This window comes from Rhea americana, unplaced genomic scaffold, assembly GCF_003343005.1.
Source record: "Rhea americana isolate MKP2758 unplaced genomic scaffold, rheAme1 scaffold_370, whole genome shotgun sequence".
NCBI classification, from domain to species: domain Eukaryota; kingdom Metazoa; phylum Chordata; class Aves; order Rheiformes; family Rheidae; genus Rhea; species Rhea americana.
Window position 1 is genome coordinate 512,728 of NW_028186502.1, and position 17,852 is coordinate 530,579.

General features: G+C 35.0%; 1 protein-coding gene across 7 annotated transcripts in view; it reads left to right on the plus strand.

Moving 5' to 3' along the window:
* The first annotated feature begins 1,398 nt into the window (after positions 1-1,398).
* Positions 1,399-17,852, plus strand: part of TNRC6A (trinucleotide repeat containing adaptor 6A) — a 50,805-nt gene continuing 34,351 nt past the window's right edge. For all 7 annotated transcript variants that reach the window (XM_085312937.1, XM_085312938.1, XM_085312939.1 and 4 more), the window contains exons 1-3: positions 1,399-1,465; positions 10,701-10,791; positions 14,832-14,853. In XM_085312937.1, coding sequence (XP_085169063.1) covers positions 10,732-10,791; positions 14,832-14,853 — 82 coding nt within the window. In that variant the 5' untranslated portion in view covers positions 1,399-1,465; positions 10,701-10,731. The remainder of the gene's footprint in view (positions 1,466-10,700; positions 10,792-14,831; positions 14,854-17,852) is intronic.

Consider the following 17,852-nt stretch of genomic DNA (forward strand, 5'->3'; position numbering starts at 1 on the left):
ATCAGTCTCCAGGTTTCAGATTGATTTACAGTTACACTGTGAAAACTGACTGGCTTTCCCCTGCTATCAGTATGTGTCTTTTTTTTTTCCTGATCATATATTTAAGAGTGAATAATTTTTCTTTTTTTATTGTGGGATTCTATACAATTTATTTAGAATCTTTTAAGATACACTTAGCATGTCATTTTAAATACAATGACAAGGCTGTTGTTAAATGGAGTTTACTTGAAGAGAGCAATGTCAAATTGCAACTCCTTTAAGTAATGTCTCTGCAAAAGGTATCAAAACACAATATAAAAAAAATCTAAAACATTAGTGTTTTATGGAAAGCCTTAATACAYATTTGATGACAGAAGGGATTTTGGAATCATATCATTTAGATGGACTGAGCATTARGTTTAAAAAAAGATATTCTGATGCAAGTTTTACAGTCATAAAAATGTGAGGTCTGCTAGCTTACCAGGAAATCTCTTTGCAGTGTAGAAATTGAAAAGAGATGACAGTGAATTTATAGAACTACTTAAATTAAGTAATTTGTGGGGGTTGAGAACAGAACAAGGTTCACTGAGTAAATTCTGATACATAATGAATCTCTGCCATACTGTACTTTCTGATGCAGAGGTATATATTTCATTCACTTAAGAGTCTAAATTTTGTTGCTGTTGTTAATATTAATACAGCACTTGTGTTTTTTCAGAAAATCCCTATTTTAACTAGTTTGTGTTTAGTGTGGGAGTTTTAGCCTGTGAGCATATGGTCTGATAAAATTGTAGCATACTKACTCTGGGTAAGCATTATTATTGTTTTAGTATATTCTGTAGAACTAAACAGATAACTCTCATTCTTTCTCTAATATCACTATTTACAACCATTTTTGCAATTTTGCATTTGTATGTAAATACATTTGTAGTGGCTTAGGCAAAKCTGCCTAAAAGAGCAAATATATTCCTGGGAAAGATTAATACACTAATGCTACAGTTTTTCTCTAAAATGTTTACGTAGCTTATATATCGACTGCAAACTCCATGGACATTGGCATTGCTTTACAAATGGTGTGAGATGACTTTTGGAGTTTATGCTTTTGAAAAAACAGGTAGCAAATGTTCTCTTTTTTGTTGTTTTTCTTATTAGTGATATAGACATATATTACCAATTTCAAAAATAAGATATTGCATGATTTGCAGCAGTAATTGAAAGAAATGYGTTACACATTTTACTGTTGCTTAATGTTACAAACTAAATATCACCTTTTCAGTCTGCATTGCTGAACAAGTCGCCCACAACAAAATGTGCAATTGCATTATTAGCTGGAGGAATGTAAAAGAAAGTTGAACTTTTTAATATATCGAAAACAGTAAAAAAAAAAAAAAAAAAAAAAAACTTCTGATTTCATTTAAGAAATAACATTTTAATTCTGTTTGGTAAACAGGGCTTTCCTGCCTCATTTATGTGGAACTGAGAGAAGGTAAATATCTGAAATATGTTTACAAACTCTCTCCCTCTCCCTCCCCCCCCCACACTAAGAGTTTGACTTACTACTTCACAGGCATGTAAATTACAGAGGAAACTGTCAAAGCAGCTTTCATTCATCTGTGTTTCTGCTGCAGAGAGTCCATCTGCGTTGGTTGCAGGCTCTTATGTTTTGGGAGAGCAGACTTTATCTGAAATCATGTATTTCTCTAGATTTCATCAAAGTATTCTAAGTTACTGCTGTGAGATTTTATTTACTCTTYTATGTTAGTGTAACCAATCATATTTCCGTGAGGCTTTCCCTATTTGCTTTAGAAAAAAAATGAGGTAGCTCAGTGAAAGAGGCATAGGAGAAACAGGATGAAAAATATAGCAATTTCTGCTGAAATTTGATCACTAGAGATTTTGGGGGGCAGGGGGAGCAGTAAACTTCTTATGACTTATGCTGTCAAATGGGAAGTGTATACTGTAGGGAGGGAGCTTTCTGTTTACCCATTTCAAGATCTTTAGAGACTCATAGACAAAATGATATATGTCTTTCTCCTTTACCTAATAACTGACATACTTTTTCAGATCATGAGTAATTGTCTGGTTGTCCCTAGAAGGTAACTTGCATTTACCTTTCCTTTTTCTAGTCTTATAACAAACCCATCGTGGTATACTACTTGACTCTGCATTAATAAAATTGCAGCACTCTGGGAGATGAGTGGCCTTACAGTTAAGGTGCTGAACTTAGACTGGCAATATTCAAGTTTGTGCATCTGTTACAGCTATCCTCCATGATCAGTTTGATTGTGGAGAAGTAGTTTAATCTATTTTTTTCAGTTTCTGATTTTTTTTTTTAATGGAGATAAGGATTGTTTATTGCTGCTACTAAAGCCTTGTGTATTTAGATGATAAACTTGGGAAAGAGATTTGTCTTCTGTATCTTTGTGTAGCAGTGAGCATGGACTGTAATCCTGGTTGAAAACTCAGAGGGAAACTGTAACACAAATGTTGTTCCAAAACTATGGCATACTTATACTGCTTGTAGCTTGCAGCGTAGTTCTGTCGAGCCAGGAGGAAAAAAATGTTAAAGATGATTGCATTCCAAATAATTGGTGATGGTAGGGGTGATGGTTAAACTTTTATCTTTCTAAGCTGATAATTTAAAGACTAGAGTATTAAAAAGCAAAAAAAAAAGTTGCTGGCATTTTTTTGGTAATTAATTATGCATTTAAGTATGGCTTCAGTTTTCAGCTTGGCAGCACCTCTTCTGTACACTAATAGCTGAAAAGAATTAAAACGTATACAACATCTGTAAATAAGTGTTTCCATTTTCTTATCAGGGCCTGAGGCTTTCTTTGCTCCTGTATAATGTGCTGAGTGGTTTTAGTTTTCAGAGAATGTTTCCATTAAAGGCACTGCTGTTTTTTGTTTGGTTAGTTGTTTTTTCTTTTTTTTTTTTAACTTTTAAAGTAGTGGTTTCTATTCCATAAGCTTGAAGAATATTCTTTTTGTAGTAGTGGACTTTTTGTGGGAAGCGTTGAATGGAAGGATCTATTTTTAATTGAAACAAGTGGTTTATAGTAGGTTTGTTAATAATGGTGGTCTAATAGAAAAGCTTACAACTACTTTTCAGAAATTGAGAATTTTTATTGGCAGTTTTTTTGAAATTATGTTATTCCGAATCTTAAGATTGGGAATCTTGTAGGTCACAACACAGAAAAATTATCAAAAATGAAAGTCTCAGCAATCTATTTGCAAGGCTATAAATCATATCAGACATAGGTTAGATATGGCATGTGTACATGTACATATGTTTACGGTCTTTGCAGAATTCTAAAAGTTCTTTCAATTCAAGATGCTTAAATGTACTTATCTAACAGTGTTCAGTCTGTAGCAGTACAAGTTAATTTATAACCAGAAGAAAAGCAGCTCAGTGGAATTGATTCCCCTCTAACCTCTGAAGTTTGTTTTGTTTGTATGTCACTGGATTTTCTGAAGCCGTTGTGTTAAATCACTTAAGTTCCTACTTTTATATTTGCTCCGTGTAGAACATCGGTAGAAAGTAACACTGGGAGAAAGGGGTAACACAAAAGTTGATGTTCAGGGATCAGTGGCAGGCATGCTGTTGGTGTCTTCAGTTCCTGTGATCAATGAATGGGTAGAGCGCTGAATGTCCTTTCAGGAAATGAACTGGTAAATATCTTTTTACCTTCAGYTATTAACACAAAGTTACTAAGAGATTGACTAGTTATCTGATTTCCTTTACCCACCAGAAAAGTGCTCCCTACCTCCCTCATTTCTGTTAGCTAGGACTACTGCAGTAGTTCATCATTTAATGCTTTTAGTGTGGAAGGCCATGTAATGACAACAAAATCCCAAATACAATCTCTGCAGTGTTTGAAGTGCTTCAAAGTAAGCCTAATGCAATACTTYTGGGAGAATCCCTTCACAACCTCAAGGCTTCTAAAAGTATTTATTCCTGATGTTAGCAGTGTCTTTAAAAATGTACTAGCACCATCTTGTGGGGCAGTGTGACTTAAATTTGGTTTGGGACGTGTTTTCTGAAGATGCCTGCTTGGCAAGTAAACTCCATGCCTGAGCATTTGTAATAATGCTAAAATTTTTAGTGTTATTTGTAGAGATATATCTTAACTGTTAGTATTAGCTTGAAGAATCTTGAAACAAAATTAATACATTTTTGTCTTTATTACATAGGTAATTTGGCTTAGATGAAAGCTAGATAATTGACATTAATGGTAAAATGGTGACTCGTTTTCTTTCAGTGCTTGTTATGCGAAATATTGCATGCTTTTCACTAAAGTAAATGTTATGTTCAAATCATAATACAGTGTTATGTCTAGGATCATGATTTGTGTCAAAATTTTTCTTTTAACAATAATTTCCTCAGTGGGATGACTAGAATTGTAATTCTGCAGTGGCATAACATTTCTCTTTTGCGTATTGTAACAGCAAAAATAGCATGCTTTACAAATGCCAGTTATTGGATCCTTGATATATCTCCCAAGAAAAATACAGATATAGTTGAATCTTCTTTTCTATAACATGAGAATAGATGATAAAAATGGCTAATTATTTTTCTATGTTTTCCATGTTTAAAAAGCTCCAGGTTACCTTTGTAAAGATCTCACGTTAATCAAAATTTTTTCATGAATTAAAGTAACAATTACAATGTGGTTTGATGTAAATATTACCTGAAATATTTATATTCTGAACTTACAGCCTTTTTTTCCAGTCTGCAAGCAAAATCTTGTCTAAACAAAAATAAAATTAGAGTTGTCGAAACTTAACACAAAGAAAGAGTAGTGAATGCTGACTGTAGACGTAAATGTGACTGCTTTCTATTTAATGGCATGTAATTGTGACGGTTTGAAGTGAAAGACTTATTCTCAAAAATAACCTAAAGTCCCAAGGCGCTTTCTCTTTTGCGAAAGTGATATCCCTCTTAAATTAAAAAGTACATTTTTTTTGGCAATGGCTTAACTAAGTGAAGCGTTTTGGTTTATCTTCTGTCTTGCACAAACAAGAGTTGTGTTGCAAGAAGTGTTGTCAGAAGACCACCAAGAAAGGTTTTAAAAAAAATTATATGTAAATGATGGAAAATATTTATCTGACGCTCCTTGTATTCAGTATTGTACAGATAATAGCAGCTTCTACTTTTATGTCCTCAGACTCGTCAAATATATAGTCTCTSCTGAGATCAAGATCCATTTTCATTTGATCTCATTTGAAAATAGAGTTTYTTTCTAGTTAAACTGAAGGCCTTTGTTCCAGTCTCAAATGTGAATTTGGTATGGCATGGATACTTTATTTTCAGTTGATCTAAATTGAAAAATAAGGTTTGCATTTCTTCTAAGGCCATTTAACCACGAACAAGCTAATCTAACTRTTTAGTAGGAAAAGGAAATTCCCTGTGCGTGTGTTTTAGTGAAAGTTGGATAGATGATAGGGGAAATAATAGAAGTCTGCTTGTGTGTTCGTATATGAATCAGAATTTTGAGTCGCTGCTTCTTCTGTGAGTAGCTGGTGGACCAAGCATGCCGCTACGAACACTCCTGCCATATTAAGCCAGTGGGATAAATGGTTACCCAGATATAGGGAAGAACCCAGCAGAAGAAACCTGTTTATTTTCTAGCATTATCTTGTTACTGTTAGACTTGATTCCTATGGTATTTTTTGTTATGTGCTGTAAAGTAACATGAAACTGCTGATAGTTTGTGCACAAAGAATAAAATAAAATGGTGAATACTTAACAGGAATAGGGAAATATTAAAGCCTAAGATGATACATGGGAAATACTTAGTAATTCTCTTGTTTCTCAAGGAGTAGCATTAAAGATATACCTTATTTGTTACCTCTTCTGATAGAATTTGGTATTTGATATATAAATATCATCATTTTCTGTCTGTTGATAGGGCCACATATTGGTATGTTAGAATAAAAGAAACTTGCTTTTTCAGCTATCAGAGATTAAAAGTTAGCAGTTCAACTTTAGGATATGATGATTTAATGAGGTAGATTACTATTTTAGGTTTACATTTGTAAGAGGGATAGTGACAGTAGGACTATCTTCGTTAAGTCAGATTTTTAATGAAGAAAATGGGCAGCAAGGGCATTGTTGTTAAGTGCACCATGAGTTATTTTTGCTTTTCAGTCAGTGCGGTTAGAGATTGTAAAAGTAATCCAATACTGCTGTCAAAATGTTGTGAACTATAGGTGGGTAGTTTTCTTCAGGGGTTGCCTAGGGTCCTGATATTAATCACAGTTTTCTGTGTATGTCCTGAGCTGACTTTGTCATCCAGAATCTGTTGTTCTTAAGTATATGAAGATAAATGATTACAGTGTGATAATTGAAGAATTCTGTTCTTGTGTGGAAACTGAAAAATGATCTTGTTGTAGAACATTTCAAAGATACCGGTGTATTAGTTGGTAGCATTTTCACTCAGCATCTGTATTGTAAAAATTACATTTTATTTTGTTGATTTAGTTGTACCTGTGTTGATATGTTTTTTTGTGTGTATGTGAAAATACTATTTTACATTCTGAATGATTTTTCAGTTAATATGGTTTTCTTTGTGCCTGACACACACACATTCATTCTAGAAAACAATGAATTGACTACTTCCTTAACTTTTTGAATTCAGCTTGGTACAGGATCACAGAACTGTTATAGTTGGATAGAACTTTAGAGATCATCTAGCCCAACCTCCCTGTTCAAGCAGAGTCACCTAGAACAGGCTACCCGGGATGCTGTCCAGACAGCTTTTCGATAGCTCTGATGATGCAGACTCCACAACCTCTCTGGGCAACCTGTTCTGTTGCTTAGCCAGCCTAACAGTAAAAAAGTTTTTCCTTAGATTCAGGTAGAACTTCCTGTATTCTAGTTTGTGCCCGTTGTCTCTCATCCTGTCACTGGGCATCACTGAATATATTCTCTCCTCATCCCTTTACATGCTTCCTTCAAATAGTTATATGCATTGATAACATCATCCCTCAGGCCTCTCATCTCCAGGCTAAGCAGAGGGATCAAACACAGTCAGGATATTAGTCCTGTAAATCTACTTTTCTTCCAGTAGACAATTCTGTGCAATGTACCATCCTACAACAGTGATATGCCTACYGCATCAGAAGCGTTTAACCTGTGCCCGTAGAGTTCATTCAGCTTTCTAGAACAATTAATTCAGGTGACAGCTGAGAAAGTTGTGCTAATTCCCTAGTGCTCTGCAGCCTGTTAAGATCAGGTTTCAGACTAGTCAAATGCTTCTGCCGGCAGTAGCCTGTGTCCAGATGTTACCTCTTGCTAGGTCTTGCRCCTAGACATGCATGCCCAATGCTTGACAGACCTGGGGATGCCAGCCCCAGAAAGAACAGTGACCAGGTTGTTGCTCCAGAACAATTAGTCTGGCTCAACAGCCAGCTCCATCTCCAGATTGAAGTAACCTTGAGGAAAGAGAATGACATGGAACAGCTACAGGAATTCTAATTATGCAGCCTGCTTGTGATGGTAGCTTTCTCCTGGGGTGATCTTGGGCCAAGGTAGGCAGAAAACTGCTCAGAAAAAACGTCTGCTGAATTAATGCTTCTGGAAAGTGTCAAGCCTCCTGCATATGTGCAAAGTAAGTACACATTATATGTGCTGTGGTTGTAATGGGAGAGGGTCTATGGACATGACTTTCCCTTGCCACTGGAGGAAGATGTGGTGCTTGGCATTTCCAGCTTGTTTATGTGACTCAGTCTCAAGGGATGCGTTTAGAAATAGTGTGTTTCTGAATAGAGAATCAGTGACTCAGTCTTCTTCATACGCAAATCAACTGTAAATAAATTTTTTTACTCTGTCAGAAATAACCTACGTGACATATGGAAGCTGTTTTTCCTAGATTGATTTAGGACTTCTGTGCTTCTTGTATTGTTTATCAATTCAAATTATCTGTTACAAATCGGACCTTTCCAAATGAGCTCAAACTGGGAGTCAGCGTTACAGTCKTCAGCCTCGTTAGAAATGTTCAGCATGCAAGACTACAATTGACAAAACTGGCTTATGTATCGCCTTCATAGTACACAGGTGTCAGTGCAGATTGTCACCTTCAATTTGCAAAGTATCCGTGGGATTGCTTTAAACTAAACTGCCCAACTGTAACTGTTTTCTATAGCTGCATATCTTACCCTGTTGCCTATGAAAAAATTTTTGATASTTAATTGAAAATGCAAGATTGCTTTCTGCAGCAGGGCAATCCTCAATGAATCTAGCAGCCAAATGATAAGAGTACAGTAAAATGCAGAATAGCCAGATTGCACYTGATGGTTTGTGATTTGTCTTACAGTACAACTGAAATCGGAGAGATATCAGAAATAAAATATCTTTAGATTTTTGCATATCATTAATCAGAAATTATTTTTAAAAAGTAAAGAACACTGTGCTTGGTCATTAGGTAACAGATGGAATTAAAAGACAGAATTTGACTGGTCTATAGAAACATTTTAGAGCAGTGGTCTATCCATAATGCATTACTGTGTTGTAAGTGGGGTGAGAAAAATACTGGCGAGAAAAAGTACTGGTCAGACAGCTTTTATTAACACATGTGACAAACTGATACTTGTAACAGTCATCCTAAAGGTGTTAGAGGAGAAAGAGAATCCTTGAYATACGTTAAATCAGTCTTATTCCAACAGAAGGAAGCACTGGGAAAAGAATCAAGTAGAGGATGAAATCAGATTTGCAGCAAGAGTGAAGATCTCAGCAAACAGGGATGCAAACTGATTTCTGCTTGTATTAGTTACTGCACGGAAACACGTAGTCATGCTCCAAAGAATCTCTGTTTACAGAGAGAGAGAAATAATGGGGGAGGAGAGAAAAGGTATTTATAATTAAATGAAGAAATACTCATTAATTTTGTGAATATAAATTTTTCCCCTCTAGCMAAATAGATTTTTACCATCTAGATAAGATATAGCTGTTGTTTGACTGAAAGTATTAGTAGAAACAAATTTTGTTTGGGGTGATGTTAACATTCTCAGAAGTTTATGTCCTGTTTTAATTATTAAAGCTTTGTAGTGAGATTCTCCAGCAAGACATTGAAAACTGGAACACAGTTGGGCAGCARTAATGTGGTACGGACCGCTTCCAACAGAATGGGAATATTAGGCAGAATGCTAACTGTAATAACTTTCTGGCTATCGTAAAGACCTGATGAGCTGCTGTTTACTATTACTTCTTYTGGCACACCACCTGAAATAAGAGACAGCTATTGTAAGAGTGCTGCTTGTCTAATTAAAAAGTGAGGCAGTTATGTGAATTTGTCAGAGTGGAACTGAGATGGAGTCAAGCATGGATCTCTCTCTCAAAAAAAAAAAAAAAGGAAAAGGGAAAAAAAAAAGAAACACACATGCCAAACAACTGCACCCATTTTGAAATGGGGTTGGGGCTTGAACTATGTTAAAGTTGCATGTAGAATCAGCTGGTTATTTATATGGAAGAATAAGTAATGAAAATTTTGGTACTCATTAGGCATCCAGTGTTTTGCTTCTGTAGTCCAGATCTGCATATGCTACATGTATTTGATTGATTTCACCTCTGTTTTAGATATAAAAAAGCTATCCTCTGTGAAACTGCAGTTTTGTACTCGTAGATAATTTGAGGCTAAAAAAGGGAACTCAGATGTTACAGGCAGAAGTCAACCACATACTTGATTACTTGTTATTGACACTGTTAGTTCTTTTCTTCCCAAAGTTTTGTGTAAGTGAGCTTGTCGTTCACTTAATGTGAGTGTATGCAGTCATGTGTCATCCATCAAATGAGGATAACTTTTCTAAAGTAGAATTAATTCCAGAGTAAGCATGTGCTAAGATCTGTTCTCCGGTCCGAGGGTGAATGGTATGGCTAAGACAAAAACAGTGCTTCCTCTGCCAACAAATCTTTTCTTAAAAGAAGGAGAGCGTAGCGTGGTCTGGAAAATTGTGTTGCTGCTATACTATCTATGCATTTAAATAATTTTAACTAGTTTTGTTTTCATGTTTGACAGTTACAGTTTTGTTCACTGACTTACAAAGCTCTAAAATTGCTTTGCTGTTGAAAGCTCTGGTGTGACAATGTTGCTSAGTTTATGTTCCTGCTTGTTCATGCATCCTTTACATCAGCAGTAGCATCCATACAGATATGCAATAAGTTGAATTAGCTGCTTTGGCAAGGAAGTGTGTGTATTTTTGTAGCTTTTTGGCAGAGGTAGTGTTTATGATCAGTGCACTGATGCAAATGCTTGCATGGCTGTTCCAGCACTGGTGGTGAYACAGAAGTCTGCATGGGAGGGGAGGAACCCATGGTTTGTGTGGCTTATGCTAAGGGTAGTAAAACTCCGTAGGTGAGCACACGTGAAAGTGGATAAGTATGATATGTGAGAGCTCAGATTCATACTAATTCAAAACAGCAGGTAGAGATTCAATAATGCCTGAATTTGCACTGGTTTTTGAGTTGATTAGTGTATAAACTTTCATTATTTATTTTTGGAAGAAAGAAAATCCTGTATTGTAGCTTGGCTCTGCATGTGTTTTTAAGTTTTGTCACTTGTGATTTGCAGTGAAAGTACATACTCGCTTTAGAAATTTTATCCAATTATAAGTAAAATTCCCCAGTTTCTTTCAAATCCCTGTGAAATAATTGTCTTAAGTGTGAATCTTAAGTGTGTACAGATTGTATTTTGGGAGAGTTAATTACAAACTTTGTGGTTCAGGGATTTAGTGCAAGAAGAGGAAGAACAGTTGATGGAAGAAAGGAAAAAGAGAAAAGAAGACAAGAAGAAGAAGGAAGCTGCTCAGAAAAAGGTATGTTGAGCATTACAGTATAAAAACCTGCACTCATAGATTACTTTTCAATTACATATTCCTTGTTTTAGCTGTTGTTATTCAAGTGTTCTTTCTTAATTTTGTTTTCCTTATGCTGTTTATATGCTGATAAATGCTTAATGGTAACTAACACATAATTTCTTCAGAAATGTATATTCTTCTGAGATATCAGTATTTTTTTTCTGATTGCCAGTTCAGTCAGTTTCAATCTTAGAAGCTTCCTCAATATTATTGCACTTGTAAGATTTGCAGAATACATTTTTTAAAGGTAGTGGTTTCCAGGTGTAGCCTTATTTTAATGTATCTTCTTATCTTTTTGTATGGAAACAGTCTTGTCATAGCAYGCTTTGCATTGAGGAAGGTGGATTAAAATGAAAATACTGGCAGTGAAGGTGTTAGATGTAAGCATCAGGGAAATACTTTGAATGCTTCAGAATTCCTGTTTCACATCAAAATATTCATTGTAGCCATTGATTCTAAATATTGATCCTAAGCTTGAGAGGAGCTTGTGAATCTGTTTTGAAAAACATGTCCATTTCACGCTTATATTTGATAATCAATGGTAGCAGAGTGAATTTGCTTCTCAGGGTTTTTTCCTTTGATTCCATTGAGTAATGTTAGGTATTTATTATATAGCTGGAAAATTGGTAGTCAGTTCTCTCCCTTTATGTAAATAAAGGCATTTATTGTGCGCATATACAAAATTAGGTATATCTAATCTTAMAACAAATCTAAAGGAAATAGTGTATAAGGAATACTCCTGCAAAAGATGGTGTATTTGTTTGTATTTCAGAATGAGAAGTTCCATAATATTGTCAGTAGCTGACAACAGAACTGCATAATAATTTTTTTGGACCTCAAGTATAACTTTATGCTGTATTTTCCTCTCAGAATTTTGCTTTAATAAAAGTATTAACATGAAAGGAGCTGGTTTACTTGTGAAATCAAATTTCATCTTTTAGATAAGTGATTCTTCATAGCTTTCACTGCTACAAGACTTATCAATACAGGATGCTAGAGATCGCTTGCTCACAAAACTTAGTATTTCATGAATTGAAAGGCATTTTTGACTGAAATTGCTAGATGAAATAGAAGCATAAATATTTTCTGCAAGTAAAGAGGCCAAAGGTTTGCCTGAAATTGAAAGTTTTGCTTACTCTCTCCCCTGGTATGGAGTACTTATTAGACTGTTCTTAAGAAGCCTTATACCCACATTGACATAGTGTATTCTCAGAGCAACAAAATGTTAAGTGCTTGGACTCAATTTATGGGACCTTTAAGCAGCTTCTATGGAAAGAGTAGTAGGATGCCATTAGGGTGCTCATGTGCCTTCCTGGAGAGGCTTAAATTTGGTCTAGATTAAAGAGGACTCATCTCTGGAAAGATATAGTAACAAACAACTACCAGTTAATTTAGCTATTAAGAAAAAAATTCCTAGTGTGACTTTTTTTTAAACYGATCATTAATATTTATATATGGAATCATATGGACCAAAATTGTTCTTTTTGTTAGCTTTTTCTGTGTGATCTCTTAAGAACATACTGTTTGGTGCTGTCAACCTTAGGCTCACTAGCAAAAAAATGAAAAGCATTTAACAGTTCATCAAGCACTGATCCATTTTAGAAGTCTATAGCTGAAATAGAGTGTGTGGGGAGTATAGTGCATTTTGTTTTGTTTTAAACTGAATAACCTCGGAATTTAAACTGAGTAAGTATTAAATCATTCAGTAGCCTTATCCGATGCCCCTTTTCTTTGCTGATCTCTTTGGATGCTGTGGGCAGTGAGATCAAGCAAATAATCTGCAAAATTCTAAGTTGTCTCATTTTSCTGTTTGTGAATTAGTATCAGATTAATCATTTTTGATTTTATATTGAAGCTGATTTGTCTGAAGCTATGAGAGTAATAAAGTCATCTTCTGGCTTGTCTCTGCTGCAACCCATGGATCAGGCACTGGAAACCATATTTCTGTAGAAGAGTATTGTCTTTCTACACTTTTTCCCAAATTAATCTGTTTTGCCTAATTGTAAACTCATTTCAGGATAAAGACCTTCTATCTTTGAGAGAGATTTTGGAAAAAATCTCATGGCATTTGGGTGGCAATAGGCTAAAGTCAGAAAGCCTTAATACTGTGTAATGCCAAACTTACTTATATTTTTGATAGACTTTTTTGTTAGGAGCTTTGACAATGGAATACTGAATGTTCTCAAATCATTTAGCAAAGAAAGTTGATAAATGAGTAATTCRTAGGTGAATCGGGGAAGAGTCTGGTGTTTTCATACTCTTTATGTCTATGGTTTGTGATAATTCCATTCTTATTTGGATTTAAAATGTTTAAAATATATAAAATCCCTGAAAAGCCCCAGTAGAGAAGGAACTCTGCACCCCTCTGCAATGAGTGCACAAATTAAGGAAAAAGGTTGCAAGCCTCCGCARTAAGTCCTAAACACATGTACCAGGCAGGCCAAGAACGGAAGAGACATCATGTAAACATACTGTGGCAGGGAAAGCATTTTTTTATATATGCTGTAGCCTTTTAATAATTAGAGTTAAAAGACAAGAATAGTAGGAAAAAAGCAGCTACAGCAAAGGTATGACACCAGCTTAATAAGAGAAGATACATTCCTTTGCATGGTGTTTGCATCCTGCTGCTGAGCACCTTCTGTGGGATATCTAGAATTGTATTTCTTTTATATTTTATAACCACACTTTTGCATTTGCATTTTATAACGTTATAAAAATGTATCATGAGTTCTTGGTTCAAAACCAGTTCTTGTACATGGAGCATCTTGGCATGCAGAGCACATACCAAACTTCCCAAGCCTTCAAAATAAACTTTTTAGTCTTTTTTTAGACAAAGCTTAAATCAGAAATTGTCACATTGAGCGGTGGTACCAAGTACAGCAACTACATTTTGCAAAATGAGGAGCAATAGTATTGGAAGAATCAGGGCAATAAGGATAAGAAAAAGTGGAGGGGAAGGGAAAAAAAAACATTGAGAGCAAGAGGCTGCATTTTGACTTCATCTACATACTGGATAGTAACTTTTTTTTTAATGTATCCTTTTGTCAGCTTAGGGAGTCAAAAATTAGGGTTTTGTCAAGATATTCTTGATTTCTTTAACACAAGTGAGGATATGACATTAAATATTTATTAATAACATTTCAATAGTCAACCCTAACAGTACTAACATCTTCTCTCTCTTCCCCSTACCCCTTTTCAAGGTTTTAATTATAGACAATAGTTACTTTAAGTATTATCTCAAATTACTTTATTGCATGATGTGGAATATGTGCAGTATCATAATTAAAAAGAGCTGTATACTGCTACCAAAGTGATCCTATCAAATTAAATCTCATTTTGCTTTGAAAATAGTGCCTTCTAAAAGTGATAATTAAGAGCACTCTAGCTTTAGATAGGAAGAACTAGGACTTGTGCTTTTGAGATGACCTTTACGAAGTCACTTTCACTATCTTCTGTAACTAAAACTGCACAGTTAAGGTGTGCTTTCATATGACAATAAATGCTTTTCTCCCCATTTTTATCTTATGGTACATTTTTTTTCAGATAGGTCTCTTATATTGGCCATATCACAGGAATAATCGATTGAATCTTGAAAAGTAAAAACTTAAAGCTTTTGCATTTACTTCTGTACTGCCTTTAGATTTCTAGGTCCCTCCCTTTCTTTCCCAGCCATATTCTGCAGTAATGTAGTGGAGATTCCTTGCTTCCGGGCACAGTGTTTAATTTGCTTCAAACGTTAATTTGCAAGTTTAATTTTGTCTGTTTTGTATAGTTATCTCAAATTAATTTCGTCTTCTGTAATATTTAAATGGCTTTCTAGGCATAAGGAAAAGTTGKCAAGTGTTGGTTAGAGACATGCTTCTGATGTAGATAATTAATTAACTTGAAAACAGTTTAGAAGAGGAAAGTCAAAAGCTAATGTTGCTTTATAAAAAGTGGCATGCACATGTGATTTTCGTTGTCTCCACAAATCATTGACACTTTCTTTCTTTTTCTAGGCCATTGAACAAAAAATCAAAGGTAAGTTACTTTAAAGTTATATCTATTCTCTGTATTATTTCTGTGTCTTAAAATATGTTGAGTCAAATGGGTCAGTTGAAAGTTTCCCTTCAAACTGAAAAACAGGAACTGTGAAAAGTCMATTGAACTGTTTCAAATAGTTACCACAAAAAGCTAGAAAAGGAATGGGCTAATGGTTTACTCCAGGGATTTGCTTGTTTCTGTTCTTCCTATTTTTCATTCTTAGTTACTTACATATCACTAGGCATATATGTATAATCATGAGTTCTTTTCCTTATATGCTTTGCTGTTCCTCTTTTTGCTTTGTTTGAAAAGTGCATAAACATTCTAACACTACTTCTAATATGACCTTTTATAGATCCACATAACAGATCTGTTTGAAACTCAGGTTCTAAATATTCTAACTGCAAGTGGGTTGGGAAGGCTTGAGAGACCAGTGATTGATCCAGTTTTAACTAACTGCTGTGTTTAGAGGGCTCATCTTGACAAAAATTGTCAAGATGACAGTGTCTAAAAGCTGTAATTTAGACTTTCGGTAGCAAGCTTGGAACACTGCAGTTACTATGAATTTTTGTGGGCTTTATAAAAGTCTCCTTTCCAACCTGTTTCTTGTAAGGGGGGGAAAGAAAAGATTCTTTTCACTTCCTTTTTAATTTTAGCTCCTAACATATTGAGGAATCGATAATGATCACATAATTGATCCTGTTGAGTGCCTGCTGAATCTGTATTTTTTAGGAACATTGGGTTTAATTAAATACTTACCTTGAGCAGTGGTAGAAATAAGAGCTTAGAAGCCCTGCTTAGCAGAAATATAATTACTTTTGGAAACATCAAAAATACGTTCTGGCATGAAGATAGGAAAAATGGTATAGGAATACAGTGCTTGAGATGAGGCAAAAGAACGAATTCACATTTCCATTACTGTTGGTAAGTATGCTAATTAGCACATGGTTGAAGTGAAGGAGGCAGGAGAATCAGTATTTTTATGCAGAGAATCTGATTAAGTCTATAGCCGTGACTACCAGGTATCGAGAGGCATTTACGTCTAGTTTATTCAAGTGTAACGTATAAATGTTTAATGTGTGTTTAAAATAAATACTTTTTTTAGAAACAATAGATTCTCAGTGTGTGAAGATGCTGTGTGGACAGAATGTGAGCTGTCTGTGTTCTGCATTATAGTGAGTTTTTTATGTGCAACTTTGAGAAAGTTAATATTTCAGTTTATGGAATATTAACTACTTGAGTCAGAGGAAGTTGCCAGATTATGGTGGTTACATGAATGCCAGTGCACTGTTCTTGTAGTAGGTGACATTAATGGAAACTTAAGTTCTATATCTGCAACTATCTGTACATTTCATTGGGCTGACTTAAAACCTGACTCCCTTGGTACTGAAATCAGTGAGAATTTTGTATTTGGCTTTAGGAACAGGTCTGAGTACTTAAAAGGGGTGGAAGAAGCCGCAGGMGTATTATAATTAATAACTATATTTCACTCAATTTTTTTTAAAAAAAGCATCTCTTTCAAAACAATTCATGGAATTGTGTTTGAAGTACAGGCTAAATAYTTACTTTCTTCTGCATACTCCTGCAGTAAAACTTCTAAGATGGTAAACCAGATTTAAGTAATTGTGAAAGTATCTTTTTATTCCGCATTAATTAACTATATCTGAAAAGATAGTGAAGAAGAAAAATGGTAAAATACTTTGCTTTAAATATTGTCCATTTTGAATGAACGTTTGACCTATGTACTTATGCTGTACTGGCATCCGTGCGTGGCATTAGGGACGAGGCTGCAAAAGCAGACAGCTAAAAATAGCATGAAGGAGGGAGGGCAGTAATTCTGCTCGGTAGGCTACCTGATGCTTATCTTTGAACTGGGGAGGGGAACATTTTGTTTTGAAGGACAAAGTAAACCTTACTTTTTCATTTTATCTTTAGAGACTTAATGTTGTTCATTAATGTTACGTTATTATTAAGAGTCTTTCAGAAAGCATAGCTGGAATTAAGGACTGTCAGCATGCGTTTCTCTGCCAGAGTTCTAAGTACAGACATCATGGGATTCAGTGATGCAAGTTTTAATAGGACTAAAATTTGTTGCTTGTTGCACATACCTCTTTCTTTGTTTCAATAGTTTTGTCTACTTGTATTCAGGATGCAAATTAATGTTTCATTAGTTTCCAAGTTTCCATCATGTTTATGTCATAAATAATTTATTTTGTGTGTGAGCTGAAGATAGAATACAAGAGTATAGGATCACTGAATAATTCAGAGTAGTGTTCCTTGTCTCAGAACAGTAGCTGGTTGCTTAGGGAATGGGGAATAGTTGGCTGAGGAGATTATTTCTTGGTTTTAAGTGTATTTTGGATGACTCCAACGTGTGTTTTTAGCTAAGGTAGTAATCATTGTTGTACGAGCTGAAGTAGCTGTCATTGTGCGTGTAAAATACAAGGTTACCTGCCAAGGTATTTAACAGTGCTGATTCTTCTTCCTGTTCAGAATTGACAATTAAAGTAATGAAGATGCTAATGAAAATATTTCTGTTTCTACTACAAATACCTTTTTAATACTGTAGTGTTGTTAATTGCTGTGGATTTCAAATATTTTAACCTGTCTAGTTTTGTATATCTGGTTTTATTAAAAGAGGGAAGAGGGAGTTCATAGTAGTTACCGATTAATGTATTGGTTGCTAAGTGGAAGCTTTCTCCATTTGTGCAGCACCTAACACAATGAATTCCTGCATTGATGTATGCCTTCCAAGTGCTCTTGCACCAYATATTTTTAGAAATAATGTCACTTGAAAGTTCTCATTGGTTGAGAATACTGTAGAGTTGTCAGTTGTTGTAATATTCCTTTTTAGGTTGGCAAAATGTGTATTTTTGCTGTATTTAATGTTAGTAGTGTTCAAGACAGATCAATCCATTCCACCTGAATATCTCTAGAAATCGCAACCACCACTGTGGCCATGAATTCCTAATAATAAACCAAGCTCTAAATTGAAT